General features: G+C 39.1%; 1 protein-coding gene across 4 annotated transcripts in view; it reads left to right on the forward strand.

Moving 5' to 3' along the window:
- The first annotated feature begins 6,160 nt into the window (after positions 1 to 6,160).
- Positions 6,161 to 14,914, forward strand: part of RTKN2 (rhotekin 2) — an 81,981-nt gene continuing 73,227 nt past the window's right edge. For 3 of the 4 annotated variants that reach the window (XR_011074462.1, XM_068547472.1, XM_068547474.1), the window contains exons 1-2: positions 6,161 to 6,420; positions 13,509 to 13,705. Coding sequence is in view for 2 of the 4 variants with exons in the window: in XM_068547472.1 (XP_068403573.1) it covers positions 6,361 to 6,420; positions 13,509 to 13,705 (257 nt within the window). In the remaining 2 variants the exon portion in view is untranslated. The remainder of the gene's footprint in view (positions 6,421 to 13,508; positions 13,706 to 14,914) is intronic. The other variant, XM_068547475.1, reaches the window with a different exon arrangement.

A 14,914-nucleotide genomic window follows, 5' to 3' on the forward strand; every position in this document is an offset into this window, starting at 1 on the left:
CTACTTGAACTTGTATTTTTATTCCACTTCCTCCACAGAATTTTATGCTCGTATAAAATATTTTTATGCTTGAGGGGTCTTTATTGCTCATCCTATCATGTTTCTCTGCAGCAAACATATGCATGTTAATTGGAATTTTATACATTTTTACATTTCATGTAAAAATAAGATTTAACTGTCAAGAGTTTTCTTTTGGGTTGCATTATTAAAATTATTAGTAGTACACAATTGATAAAAACAAAATAAGTATATTACAAATTATAATGGATCAATATTAAACATCAAAAGTGAAATTTTTCTGGCAATGAACCTCATAATGAGATGGATGAGCCTCTTCTTCCCTCCAATTAGTTTATGTATCCATGGGTGAATATTAAGTAATGCTAGAGTGAGCCAGCTTTCAACATCAAGTCCACATCTGGTTTTCATTTTTATAAATGTAAGCCCTAAGCCTGTGGTTCATTGCTTATAGCAACATCAATACCAATAAATTTAATTGTCCCTTTGGCTCCCAGATGGCTTTTATACCCTGGGGCATGCAGTAGGAATGGGTAAAAGTGATGCCTTTCTTTTGTCAAGTGGGAACAGGTGGCTGTGAAAAGGGGCCTTATGTGAAGCCTAGAGACCAGGCAGGTCGTTAGGATGGGGAACATAAGTTGAAGATCATGATGATGATTCCTTTAAAACTGCCCAAGCCTATATAAACCCTGAAAAGGTCTTTGTGTGCTATAGTTTGTGGTTCACTGATTCAAGTCCTAAAACCAATTCCTCTGGCTGATTTGCTTGCTCAGTATGGAGCCCTCTGATTTTAACGCCATTCGAATGTCCTTAGGCCTGTGTGTAATATGCATGTCACGTTAACAGTAATAACTCAAATTGCACCTAATTTCGTCCCCACCTGCTGACAGAACCTCTCATCCTTTGCACATTCCACCCACCCAACCCCCCACCCAAGCTCCTGAACAGCGGCTCTTAAGTGTTCACAGATAAATCCACATGGCCAGTTCTTGTCTCTCACTGGGCATGGGCACCAATGCGTTACGGTTGTACTTGTAACTTTCACATAGTATAAAATGTACTGGAAATGAATTAAATGTAAATTAAATTTTGTAAGCCAAAAAATGTATTATTATTTTGTCAAGTAAGTATCTTTTAAAATACCATACATTATCACCATTGTTTAACTTGTACAAGAATATTTTAAATGTTTTAGAAGTATTTCTTATTATGAAATGTTTAAGACACACAAAAGAATATATGTAACATTTAGGTAAGTTACCAGGTAAACCTTAAAATGAATACATGTGAACCCATCACCCAACATAAGAATTAAAGCACTACCATTACTAAAGCATGCTCTGTTTCCATCCCATCCCACTGCCTTTCTCCCAGAGATAGTCACTATCCTGAGTTTTGTTTTTAGCACTCTCTTCCTTTTTAAATATAAACTTTAAATACATACATAACTATATGTATGTATTCCTAAACAATGTATTGTTTAGATTCTCTTATTCATCTTTATAAAAATTATGTATTTTATGTACTCTTCTTCAACTTGCTTTCTTCATTCAGTATTTCTAAGATTCAGCCATGATGTTACATGTATCTATGGTTCATTCATTTTTGTTGATATATAATATTCCATTGGGTAAATCACCACAATTTTTTTACCCATTCTCCTGAAATGAGCATTCGGATTGTCTTAATATTTTTGTTATTACAAGCAGTGTTGCTGGTGCACATTTGCAAGAGTTTATCTAAGGATATATAGACCTAAGAGTGGAATTGCTGGGTATTCACATTTTCAACTCTGTAAGATAGTTCTGAATTTTTTTCCAAAGTGATTGAACAAAGTTACATCCCCTCTACCAGTGATAATATCTTCTTGATTTTCATTTTCACCAATCCTTAGTATTATCAAACTTATTATTTACCAATCTAGTGACTATAAAATATTATCTCAATTTTACAGATTAAAACTAATGATAAAGTTGAGCAACTTTTCACATTTTATTCGCCATTTGGATTTACTGTCCTGTAATATATGCCTACCATAACTTTTGATCATTTTCCACTTGGACTGTTTTTGATTTGTAGGAATTCTCCCTATATAATCTAGGTATTATTTTTCAGTGGTGGGTAATATATCTTGAATATATCCAACCCTATTCACATAAGCTTTTCTCATTCAGTTCTCAGTGTTCCTCAGGTCCTGTACATTTGCTCATAGGTACTGATGTTTTCTTCCTGCAGTAGCAATGCCTCATGTTTATGTGGGATAACCAGTTTACAAAGCACTCTCACAAATCTTATCTCATTTGAGTCTCTCAACAACTTCTAAAAGAGAAGTTGGGTATTATTATACTTGTTTTATAGATAAGGACACTGAGTGGCTTGCCCAAGGTCATAGGGCTAATAAGTCCTCAGACTCTGTACTCCATATCCTCCTTATGATTATATGATGCTTCAGCTGTTTATAGATTATGGCTTATTCATTTAAGCAAATACTGCACTTCTGCTTAGCATCTTTACTTCAGTTCCTTCTTTTTTATGTTTATAATTCAAGATACAGCTCTAGTCTATGAAGTTCATTCTAAATTCATTACCTACAAGATAATGTCGGTATCCAGATGAGTAAAGGAAGCACCAAGATGATTTTTCAATAGGGTTTTTAAAAAAAGAATGTCCAGGAGGATACTAGAAACCACGACAGTTACCTGTTCTGGGGCAAATCACATTTTTGAAAGTAATGGGTCTATTATGTAAGAAAGCTGATTTCAAATTCAGTATTTTTCTTTCTTTTGGCCTTTTAGAGAGTTAAAAAGAGGAATACAGTGAATAAAGAGAAGAAAAATATACTTTAATATTTATTAGTATTATCTAAATTGGCTGTCCTATTTATGTCAAGTACTGATTTTCTATTTATTTATTAATTACTAAATATTATTTATTTGTTGTATTAGCTATAACTAATACTTATAATTAGTATTAAATGTTGAACTTCTAATGGGAAGTGATATTGATAGGACAGTAATTCCATCACTCAAGCTCTGGCTGAAGCTCCTACACCTGGGCAGTTTAGTGAGAATCCACCTACTGTGGGAGCCCAAGAGGGTGGGATGTTAGCTCTCAAATGAGAGATGCCCAAGTGTTACCTGTCAAACATTTGGGATGGTGAAATGTAGTACTTCTTACTTTCTGGGAGTTGTTAAATTTGTTCATTCATTCACCCTCAAGCTGATCAAACTACTGCATGTGAAACCTTTAATCATTTGGTAGTTTTCATAGATTTTTCAATTTTTATGTACATCACATACACCAGAGAAAATTATGTTTGATGAAATTAGCAGTAATAAGAAAGGACCTGAGTATAAATAAAGAAATAGCATTCCTACTCTGAGGTATTTTAATCACCATATAATAGTTGTATCTTAAGCACTTCCTGGGTACATCCCTTGATGAACAATAAAGAGATAGAACCTCATTGTATCTTCTTCTCCAAAGAGAAAAGTTTTAATAGCAACTGTCTGTTCTACAGATAATGACTAAATATGACCTTTCCTAGGTCTCTTTTTTCTAGTGTAAATGCATCTCCAATTATATACCTAGTATTTACTCATCAAATATTCCTACATCAGTGTCCAATTTAAAATTTGTTGGCTTGCTATTTTATTTTTCATTAGTGGCATTTTTGCTACTTTAATTAGGGTACTGAGCATCGCTGTCAGTACTAAGGTTCTTGTTTTTGTTTTTCTTGGGTCTTGCTTTTTTGGCACATGTGAATTTTGTTTCGTATAAAACAAAATGACTTTCTCGTGGTCTCTGATGATGGTGTCCTTTAAAATTAAAGGAGCATCTGGTTTTGGTGTGGGGATGATCCACGATTACGTTGTGACTGATCTATATTAGTTACTTGTACATTCTTTTTTTTTTTTTTTTGGAATTTCACAAGGGGAAAACTACAAGTAAGGAGTTTTATATAATTAAATTTGTTACAGATTTTCATGTTCAGGATAAACGATTTTTCAACCTTGGGTGAAAATACTTGCATCAGTTTAAGGTGACTGTGTTTTACCTTAGGACAACTGTTGCATGCCAATTTGCGCGTGCGCGCGCCTGTGTGTGTGTGTGTGTGTGTGTGTGTGTGTGTGTGTGTGTGTGTGTGCGTAAACAGTTAAAACTGAGTTAAAAGATGTAAATTTAAAATTGGTTGTGTATCTAATCTGCCCCAGGTTCAGTAAATAAACAATTCTTTAAAAACAAACAAACAAAAAAATGGTTGGCTTGGTCCTGTTTCCATGAAGTGATGGTTTCTCTGAGTATTTTGTTCTGAGTCTGAGAGCTGTGTATATGAGAAATAATATATGGCTGATTACGAGTACCCTGTGTGTATTTGAGTCAGGTACTATACTAGGCTCATAAGGCTCACTTTGAATAGGGGATAATTATACCACAAAGTGGTAAGCATAAGAGAAAGGTGTGCATAAGGGGAGAAGGGTACCTAATGACTCTAGAATTCAGATCTGTGTTTGGAGAGAATGAGTTGAACTCTGTATTGGTAGTTTTGAACTCTACATATTTTATAGTTGTGTGTAAGGATATGGGTCATCCCTAATGACCCATACATTCCCAATGTAAGGGGAGAGCCATTCTTAGATGGGCAGCTTCTAGTGTCACCTGGTCCAGGGCCTTGAAGAGGCAAATTACCCTTTTGAGAGAAAGGGCATTCTTTACATTTTCACAAGTTCATCTCCAAACTAACTGGTTTAAAAAAGCCTTGTGGATAATGTGACCACATAACTTAATATCCACTTTGCCTAGGACAAGACAAGATTTGTGGGACATTGGGACGACAGACCCAAACAAGGACTGTCTCAGGCAAATAAACAATCACTTTATATATGGAATGAAAAGTGACCTAGGCCTTTATGAGGTGAGCTGGGAGGGTTGATTTGATAGATTCTACCCTCAGGAGAAAAAAATGTCAGAAGCCAAAGAGACTTCTGTTGCCTTTTCAAGGGAAGGACTGTGGATTTTTTTTGTTGTTGTTTTTAATAAATTTGTTTATTTATTTATTTTTGGCTGTGTTGGGTCTTTGTTGCTGTGCACGGGCTTTTTCTAGTTGCGGCGAGCCGGTGCTACTCTTTGTTGTGGTGCGTGGTCTTCTCATTGCAGTGGCTTGTCTTGTGGAGCAGAGGCTCCAGGCTTGTGGGCTTCAGTAGTTGTGGCACACGGGCTCAGTAGTTGTGGCTCATGGGCTCTAGAGCACAGGCTCAGCAGTTGTGGCGCACAGGTGTAGTTCCTCTGCAGCATGTGGGATCTTCCCTGACCAGGGCTTGAACCCGTGTCCCCTGCATTGGCAGGCAGATTCTTAACCACTGCGCCACCAGGGAAGTGCAGGACTGTGGATTTTTAAAGAGCTTACAAAGGCCTGAAATCTTTGGCACTTCAATTTTGATTTTTAAAGATTCCATGCTTTGCCATTATATTTAATTCCCAATAATTAGTTTCCCAATATGATTAAAAGAGTCTTTATATTGGTCTTTAGGGACAGCAAGAAATGGGACTCTGGGGAAATGATACCTCATTCAGCTGTCACTTTGGACGTTGGTGGGGAAAGAGTAATGAAAGAGGTTTTTTGCAAGAAATAACAGACAACTCGGCTGGGGGGAGGGGCATCTGGAATTACAAAGAAACACTGTGGACAAAAGAAAAGGGCTTGTGAAATGCCTGACACGGTGTCTCACCAGCCTGATTAATTAATAAGGCCATGATCTCTAAGTGACCCCCGGGTGACAATCTGCGCTGTGTGTTAGAGTGATCGCTGAGGGCAGTGTCATTTGGTTCTCTGGGAGTGAGACCACGCGTTGTCTGTGGGAGTCCAGGGACTGCAGCCTTGGGTCAGCCCACCCCGAGCGCTTTGGAGGGCCTACGGTGGGATGCAGGCCGAAAGCTCCCCGCGCAAAAGGCTGGCCTTGAAAACCAGCAGCCGAAATCGTGCACCAGGTCAGGTGCGCTCAGTGACCAGTTCTTTCCCCACGACCCCGCCCACTCCTGTCCCAGGCCCGCCCACACCCCAAGCATTGCCTTAAGTCGGCCCGCCGCTCCCTATTGTCCAGCGGGCACTGAGAACTCGGGTCTCTGCAACCTTCAGGCGTGGGCGGCGCGGAGCGCGCCCACTGCGCGTGCGCGCGCCGGCTCGCAGGCCCCCCCCCCCCCCCCTCGCCCCCTCCCCTGCGCCGGGACTTGGTACGGCCGGGACGTCCCGGCGGTTGGCGTCCTCCGCTGTTCCAGCCAGGGGCGGGCTTTTCAAATCTTACCTTTGGAAGAGTGGCGGCGGCCCTGGCTGTGGCGCTGGTGATGGAGGGGCAGATCCTGAGGGGACCCGAGCTCCGCCCGGCGGGGCTTCCCGCCCAGCAGGTGAGTGAGGAAGGGAGCCGGCTTCAGGTCCTCAAGCGTTCGTTTTGCCTGGACGACGGGAAAACCCCCCCTTCGCTTCTCGTATTCCGCCGTGGCCAGGAACAAAGGACTAGGCGACTGCACTTTTGAGGCCCTAATGGAGCTTGGAAATCTCCCCGTTCCCGTCTCCCCACCCCCGCCCCCAATTTTCTTAGGGAGGAAACAGGCCTGGAATGGGGAAGCGACGCCGGAGTCTCGCAGCGCGTTTTGGGGCGCGCCTGTCCGCCGCCCCTCCTCCCAGGATTGGGACGCTTGTCTTTTTGCACGGGTGGGTGACGCAGGGGGAATGGGAGCCCCGGGATTTCCCGGAAGCCCACCCGAGGCCCGTGGAGGACACTTTGCTTATTACTAGATTTGATGCAAAGCACAATCACAGTAGGAGCTTTGTCTACACACAGTATAAACTTGGTGGAGCGGGGTGGAGACGTAAACTGCAACCCCTGAACTTGAGAAAAAGTTGGTCTTATAGTGGATTCTTTTTGAATTGGATAGGAGAGAAGTTTGGTGTGTGGTATTTATCCGTGTAAAATGTGTGTTAGGAACCTTTCTACTTAATATAGTCCAACATTATTTCTTGGCAGTTATTAAAAGTTTATACTTTCCATTCTTAACCTTTAAAGAAAACTTAAAAGATGGGACTTCGAACTCTGATGTCTTTGAGCTGGATCTCCACTTCCAGTTTACTCTCCACCTTGTTTTACCTATTTTTAAAGTAGATTAAACCATATGAAATTCCGAGTTTTGTAGGTCAAAATTGGTAGAATATTAGCAATTTTGTATGGTCCCACCTATTATCTTTGCTTAGCAACCCATTTTCTTTTCTGTAAACCTTAGAACCCTCAGCAGATGCAAGACTGTTAGGAAGTCTCCATAATGCTGTGAAAAGGAAAGCAAGACCTTGAGTCGTTATGCAAAGAGGGCAGTAACTTTATCAGTAATTTATGCTGTGTTATGCCAGTATTTTCAAAAATTTCAAACATTTCGATGCAGAGTGTTTCTTTTCTGTTCTATCCTGTTATGTACTTTTGTTACCGAAATTGGGGCCCGGCTGCTGGCTGCTCAAAAGCCAAGAAAGAGGCAAGATTGGTGGAAAGGAAAGTTTGCTTTGTTTTGGATGCCGGCAAAGGCCGGGGTGGGGTGGTGGGGTGCGGTGTTGGACGCCTGTCCAAAGGCTGACTCTCCCGCACTGACAACCGCTGGACATGAGCTTCTGTAGACAGAGGGAGGGGCCACATGTGGAAACGGCACAGCCAGCTCTGACAGCCGTCTTGAAATTGGTCTTGCAGTGGTCTGACCAGCGTCGTCGTGATTATTTTAAGCACAGTTAATCTTCAGTTCCAGGGTTGGTTGGTTCCCATTTCTTTGAGGCCAGTTCTCGGATTCTGGCAGCTTATGTCACGGCCGCAGTCTGGTCGCCATGTAGTTAACGGCCACCTGCTGAGGCTTTCAGTACCTATCAGACAGCTCCCAGGATGTGGCTCAGAATATTACCTATAGCCCTTGAGCAGGAACTGAAGGCCCGTGACTTGGCTTACTGACTAAATTATTATTGTTTTGTCCCGTTTGACTGCTTTTCTTTGCTTCTGCATAGTCTCACTTCTCTGATTAAACTTATCGTTTGACTCAAGTTTTTCCACAGGCAAAAAGGCAGGCTGAGGACATGGGGGGGCAAGGACCACAGGGTCCTGCTCCGTTTCCCTTTGATTGTACTAATTATTTTTTTAAATTTGGTTTCTAGTGAATTGGTGATCTTGAGGTTCTTGCACTTACCATGTAGGTGTTGGTGAGGCCGATGAAGTCTATTTCTTGAGCTGTGTGCACCAGTAAATGTTTTTGTATGGTACAAAAGAGATAAGAGGATAAGGTCATAAAAGAAGTTTAGCTACATGGAATGAAAAGAAATATTTAAATATACATAACTGCTGGATTATTTACATGTAGGAAAGTACATTACTTAAAGATTCTTAGGCAGCAACAAATTAAAATAATTGAGTTGTGGAATTCTTTCTGTTTGGATCTTGGAGAAAAATTGCAAACTAGTAATAGGTTTTAACCTAACAGGAATATTGAGGGTCAGTAAGAGAATTTTATACTTGACTAACACTGACTTTTTATTTGTGTTTCCTTTGATCCTAATGAACCTGCCATCAGATAGGGATAGCACCAAAGATTTTGAGATGGTCACTCACTAGTGTAACACCTCTACTCAAACCTTAGAGTCATCTGTGACTACTCACAGCATAGAATATTGGCTTTGGAGTCAGATTAAGGTAAAATCCAACTCTGTTTGTTGTGCAACCTTGAATAAGTTACCTGTCTTTTCTAAGTTGCAGTTTCTGCAGTTGTAGAATGGTAAACTGCTTATCACAGAAATTTGTTGGAATTTGAGAACCTCTTTAAAGTACTTACCACAGTACGTAGCACTCATACATGCTTGAGAGATGACTGTTTTTGTTATTATCTTTTGTCCCATTCATCTGAATAGTTGGGGCAGCCACCTACCTTTTCTTACAAATGTTTAAGCTTTTGAAATCTTTATAAAAATAAAATTCGAGAAATAATATTTTCTCATTGCAGAAAAGTAAACATAGAAACATGAATTTAAGAATTCTTTCTCCAGTTCCATTCCCCAGAATGAGCACAGTTAACAACGTCTAGACTTTTCTCTGTATGTAAACAATTCTTAAAATACACAAAATTTCTTTTGGAAAGAATGTATACTGTATATACTCTTCTGCAATCTTTTTCATCTTGGTCTCTTAGCTAACATGTTTTAACTATACCCATTAGGTGGGTGATAGTTTCTATCTGGATTACTACAGTTTTCTTACCAGCAGCCCAACTTCTTTTTTTTTTCTTCTTTTTTTTAGTCAGTGCTTAATTCCAACACTAAAGCCATTTTCTTTGTACTTCCTTTGTGCCATTCTAGCTCTTAAAATCTAGTATATTTCCGTTTTCTACATTATCTAAGTTTGCACGTTTAAGTCATCTGTTTCATTCTTAGCCTTGCCCTATCCATTTATTTTTACCAGCCTGACTTTAAATACCTACGAGATAAGGCTTCTGTTTGACCTGATAGCAAGCCCTTATTTAGAAAATAGAAGAAGAAATAACAAAAGGAAGGCTCTCTCCCCATTCTCCACTCTTCTTGGAGGCTTGAATTCACACACTTCTAAGAGGGATGCATACAGGGAAGCATGCTTTTGTCACGGGCCCTAGTCAGTCTTGACTCTGCCATTATATGGTTGAGGCAGTGATGATTTTCGCTCCCTGCTCTTCCTCTTTGAGGTCAGTAAGCATCACCATTGAGTGCCACCCTCATTACATGATCGCTGTTCTCACTGTGGTTCGCGCTAGACATCATCACTCCTAGCCTAGGAGCACTTTGTACCCCTTTTTAACTTAAAACAAGTCCTTTGACTCCATTATGTTTTTCTTGGTTAGAGTAGTTTGCTTGACCAGAGATGTTTTCTCTGCATGTAAAGTATAGATGTGTACTATATATTATAGTATATACTATACTAAAAGAACTTGTATGGGGGCTTCCCTGGTGGCACAGTGGTTGAGAATCTGCCTGCCAATGCAGGGCACACGGGTTCGAGCCCTGGTCTGGGAAGATCCCACATGCCGCGGAGCAACTAGGCCCGTGAGCCACAATTACTGAGCCTGCGCATCTGGAGCCTGTGCTCCGCAACAAGAGAGGCCGCGATAATGAGAGGCCCGCGTGCCGCGATGAAAAGTGGCCCCCACTTGCCGCAACTAGAGAAAGCCCTCGCACAGAAAGGAAGACCCAACACAGCCATAAATAAATAAATAAATAAATTTAAAAAAAAAAAAAAAAAGAACTTGTATGGAGAACACAAAACTGGCTAATACGATGGTCTTTTTTTTCACCCTGAATGCGTTAAAAAAAGAAACTAGCACAACATTTTAAATCAACTATACTCCAATAAAAAAAAATGCATACACTTAATTTATCCCTCTTCTGTCAGCCCTCCCAGATCCACATCCACTCAGTGTAGAGCAGGGGAGGTAAGGTCATAGTTTACTAAGTATGTTCATTTGGCTGGGTTAGGGATCAGCAAACCACTTCTGTAAAAGGACAAATAGTAAATATTTTCAGCTTTGTGGGCCACAGTCTCTTTTGAAATTATTCAGCTCTGCCTTTGTAGCTTGAAAGTAGCCATAGACAATACAAATGGGCGTGACTGTGCTCCAGTACAACTTTATTTACAAAAACAGGCACTGGCCAGGCTATAGTTTGCTGCCCCCTGCTCTAAAGGACAGAATTCTAATATAATATCTGCTAGCTATATCTCATTTCCTTACTGAATATTTAATCTTAAAAATACTGTAATTTTTTTTAAACCCTGACTTTACATTTCCTTTCTCCAGTATATCCCAAGCCTCTCTACTTTTATGAAGTCTTTATCAATAAGTGATGAAGAAAGACGATCTTCATTTACCAGATGGAAACCTTAGAAGTCCAAACTGATTCGTTAGTGTTGTCTCTGGCCACCTACTGGTTTCTAAAGGTTGTTGCAACTTTCCAGATGGCTGGCGAATTTCAAGTAGTGCAGCCCTGGTTCTCTGCGGTGGCTGTGCACTGAATCACCAGAGGAACTTTAAAAAAAAGAGCAGGTTCCACCTCCAGAGATCCTAATTGTTTTGGGGTAGGTCATAAGCTTAGGTACTTTTGTAAGGCCCTTCCTCTCTGCCTGAGGTGATTCTAATGTGCAGCCAGCTTTAAGAAGGACTGTGCTAGTCCTTCAACTGGCTGCCTGACTGTAGTATTTGAACTGGCTGCCTGACTGTAGTATTTAAAAAGCAAACTTGAATTTAATGGCACCAGATGGTATTCGTTTATATTTGAGTTGTGGGGTAAAGTTATTCATCCCACTTTCAAGTTTCTCCCTAAGTAGACTCTCCAGTACTAACCCGCCTGCCAGAGTTTATTTCTGTAGACATATGGGTCACATAGATAATTCGTATAATTGATTACTAATTACATTAAAGAAGAATTTACTTTGGGACTGACAAGTCATAAAAAGATGAGATGGAGTTGTTGAAATTCAGTCGTGTAAAGAAGGAAAAGCAGCAAATGACTACATTTATATAGTACATCAGTTCTGAGTTATACTACAAAAGAAGGTTTTTATGTGGCGATTACATGATGTAATTACAGAAGGTAATTAAACAGATCTGTTTTCTGCGTGTGAATAGTACATTTGATTGATTTGGATAATCAAGTTAAATCATCTGCAGTTTTTCTTTTTGGGTAATCATAGACTATTGCTCTAACTTTCAGCTTTTCTTTTTGAAAAGATTGTCCTTTCAATATATGGAAATTTTGTTATTAGATTCATTCAGATTTTTGATATAAACTTTATTCCAGTTAAAAGGTAAACTATAGCGTTCATTTTTTTTTTTTTTTAACTGCATAAGCTAGGATGAACTCTTCATTTTTAGAAATAGACATACTGAAGCATTATTACATGTTTGTAGTATATTGAAGAGTATCTAGTGATTTATAATTTTTAAAAAGTCACTGAATTTAGGGCTTCCCTGGTGGCGCAGTGGTTGAGAATCTGCCTGCCAATGCAGGGGACACGGGTTCGAGCCCTGGTCTGGGAGGATCCCACATGCCGTGGAACGACTAGGCCCGTGAGCCACGGCTACTGAGCCTGCGCGTCTGGAGCCGGTGCTCCGCAACAGGAGAGGCCGCGACAGTGAGAGGCCCGCGCACCGCGATGAAGAGCGGCCCCCTTCTTGCCGCAACTGGAGGAAGCCCTCGTGCAGAAGCGAAGACCCAACACAGCCAAAAATAAATAAATAAATAAATAAATTTATTAAAAAAAAAAAAAAAGTCAACTGAATTTAAATCAGAACAGTACATTTCAGTTTATAGAATTTTGATGTTACATATGAAACTTGTTTATAGAGCCAGGCCATTTTAAGATCATTGTACAGAATGAAAGACTTTCAGAACTAAAATGATTTAGTAGTTTCATGGTGACTCTTAAAACTAAAATAAATATATCCAAAACTGTGTTCTAAACCTCTGTTCCAGGTAGCTAAAGCTTCTGACATTTTCTTAGCATAGTTCTTTCACTCTCTTGCTTCTGAGATTTTATTTACATTGCTTACCCTAACAGATAGCCTGTTACCTCTCTGCTGTTAAACCTTAGTTCCTTTATTCAGCATCTGTTCTTTTAGAAAGTTTTTCCTTGGTTAATTTAGTGTCATCAGTTAACATCTTGCCATCTCACAGTGCAACGTACATAATACATGCATGTACTGTATTGTTCACATTGGTTATTATATTCTTGTATTAGTTTCCTGAGGCTGCCATAACAAATTACCAAAACTGAGTGGCTTAAAACAACAGAAATTTGTTCTCTCAGAGTTTTGGAGTCCAGAAGTCTGAAATCAGGGTACCTGCAGGGCCATGTTCCTGCTGAAGGGACTAGAGAAGAATCTGACCTTGCCTTTTCCAGCTTCTGGTGGTTGCTAGCAATACTTGGTGTTCCGTGACTTGTAGGCTCATTACTCCAGTCTCTGCCTCCATCTTCACATGGAGTTCTCTGTGTGTCCCTCTGTGTCTTCACTTGGCTTTCCTATGAGGCCAGCAGTCATTGGATTTAGGGCCCACACTAATCCAGTATGACCTCATCTTAACTAATTACATCTGCAGAACTATGTCCAAATAAGGTTACATTCTACGGTTCTGGGAGGACAGGAATATGTGGGGGACACTATTCAACCTTGTACAGTTACAGTAAGAATATATAGTATTTCTCACCTTTGTTTCTGTTCTGTTTATCCAGTAGATTGTAAAGACTTCCTAATAAAGCAAGAAATTAAGATTTTGCACAGAGCCTTTAAAAGATTTTATACTATCATACACTAAAACTTTGTTACTTTCCCAATATGTTATAAAATTATAATACTAGATAGTACATTTTCCATCTATTAGGGGTAAAAAGAAATGTTATAATTTTGGGTTTTGCTACCTTTTAAAAATGCTTTTTCTCTCTCTTTTTTTTAAGGACTGCAGCATTCAAGAAAAAATAGATTTAGAAATTCGAATACGAGAAGGGGTATGGAAACTCCTTTCTCTGAGCACTCAGAAAGACCAGATTTTGCATGCAGTTAAGAATCTCATGGTGTGCAATGCTCGAATAATGGCTTACACATTGGAGCTGCAGAAAGTAGAAGAGCAGATTGCAAATCAAACTGGAAGATGGTTAGTGACATTGTTTACCTATGGCTTTTAATGTGCTTAAATATTTGCATTAAAAACACCATATAATTTAATCTTAAATTTAACCTGAAATGTCAAATCACCAAAGCTTTTAAAAAATACACTGAAGTAGCCTCTGATATCATAAACATTTTGACAGTAGGGCTCAGAGTAAACTTACTATTAAGGCAGTTTACTATTAAACTTACTATTAAGGCCAGTTTTGTTGTGTTCAGTACTTCCAGATTATAAAATGAAGTGGTTAAGAAGCAAGGAGTGAGGAAATATTTTAAGAAGAAGGACCAAGACTGATATCTGAGTGTATAGAAATGTAAATTAAAAAAAAAAAACTAATTGCTTACAAATAAATGATAAAAAGGTACTAGCTGAGAGTAATGGAAACTTAGAAATTGAAATGAGTGGGCAGCAAAATTAAAGATATAAATGGAATTAAAGCTATGAATGGGATTAAAGCTATGAATAGAATTAAAGATATGAATGGAAGGGAACTTAAAAATCTGCTAACACATTCCTTTCATATGTTGAGTGTAAGTTCCAGAGAAGCAAGTGACTTACTCAAGGACACTTGAGTGACACTAGTGACGCTAGAACACTAGTGAGTGTTCTAACTAGTGACAGAAGCTAATGAGAGGTTACTTACCATTTGCTAAGTAACTTCTGGTCCTTGTTCTCTCTGTCACTACATGCTGCCTTTTTGGATCAGGTCTAGATTTTGTGTATGAAATTTACATCCTATCCTATTTACAATGCCAAGTCTTATTTGAACCTTAGGATTGACTCAATTTAGTGGCTAGATATTGGTTTCCTTTTTAATATAAATGGTTTCACATTATCCATTGTTGATCAGTCTTAAAGCTGTAACACTAATTAAAAGTTTCTTTTTAGACATTAGTAGCCATTGATTGGGCTGTTCATGGTACCCCTCCATGAAATTCTTGAAAAGTAAGGTAAAAACACAGGTCAGAGAAAGAGATTTTTGTAAAAATAGAATATTGATGAAATCGTATAATAAACACTTATGTACGAAGTGGCTAATATTTATTAGCTTTATTCCCTTGGGATAGCTATTTAATCTCTGTGCCTTATTTCCTTCATTACAGTTGACATAATAATATTTACATTTTGAAAATTAAGATGATATATATTAAAAACCTAATAATACCTTTTATGTAATTAGTACTCAACGTATGT

The sequence above is a fragment of the Eschrichtius robustus genome, chromosome 7 (genome assembly GCF_028021215.1).
Source record: "Eschrichtius robustus isolate mEscRob2 chromosome 7, mEscRob2.pri, whole genome shotgun sequence".
Classification (NCBI taxonomy): domain Eukaryota; kingdom Metazoa; phylum Chordata; class Mammalia; order Artiodactyla; family Eschrichtiidae; genus Eschrichtius; species Eschrichtius robustus.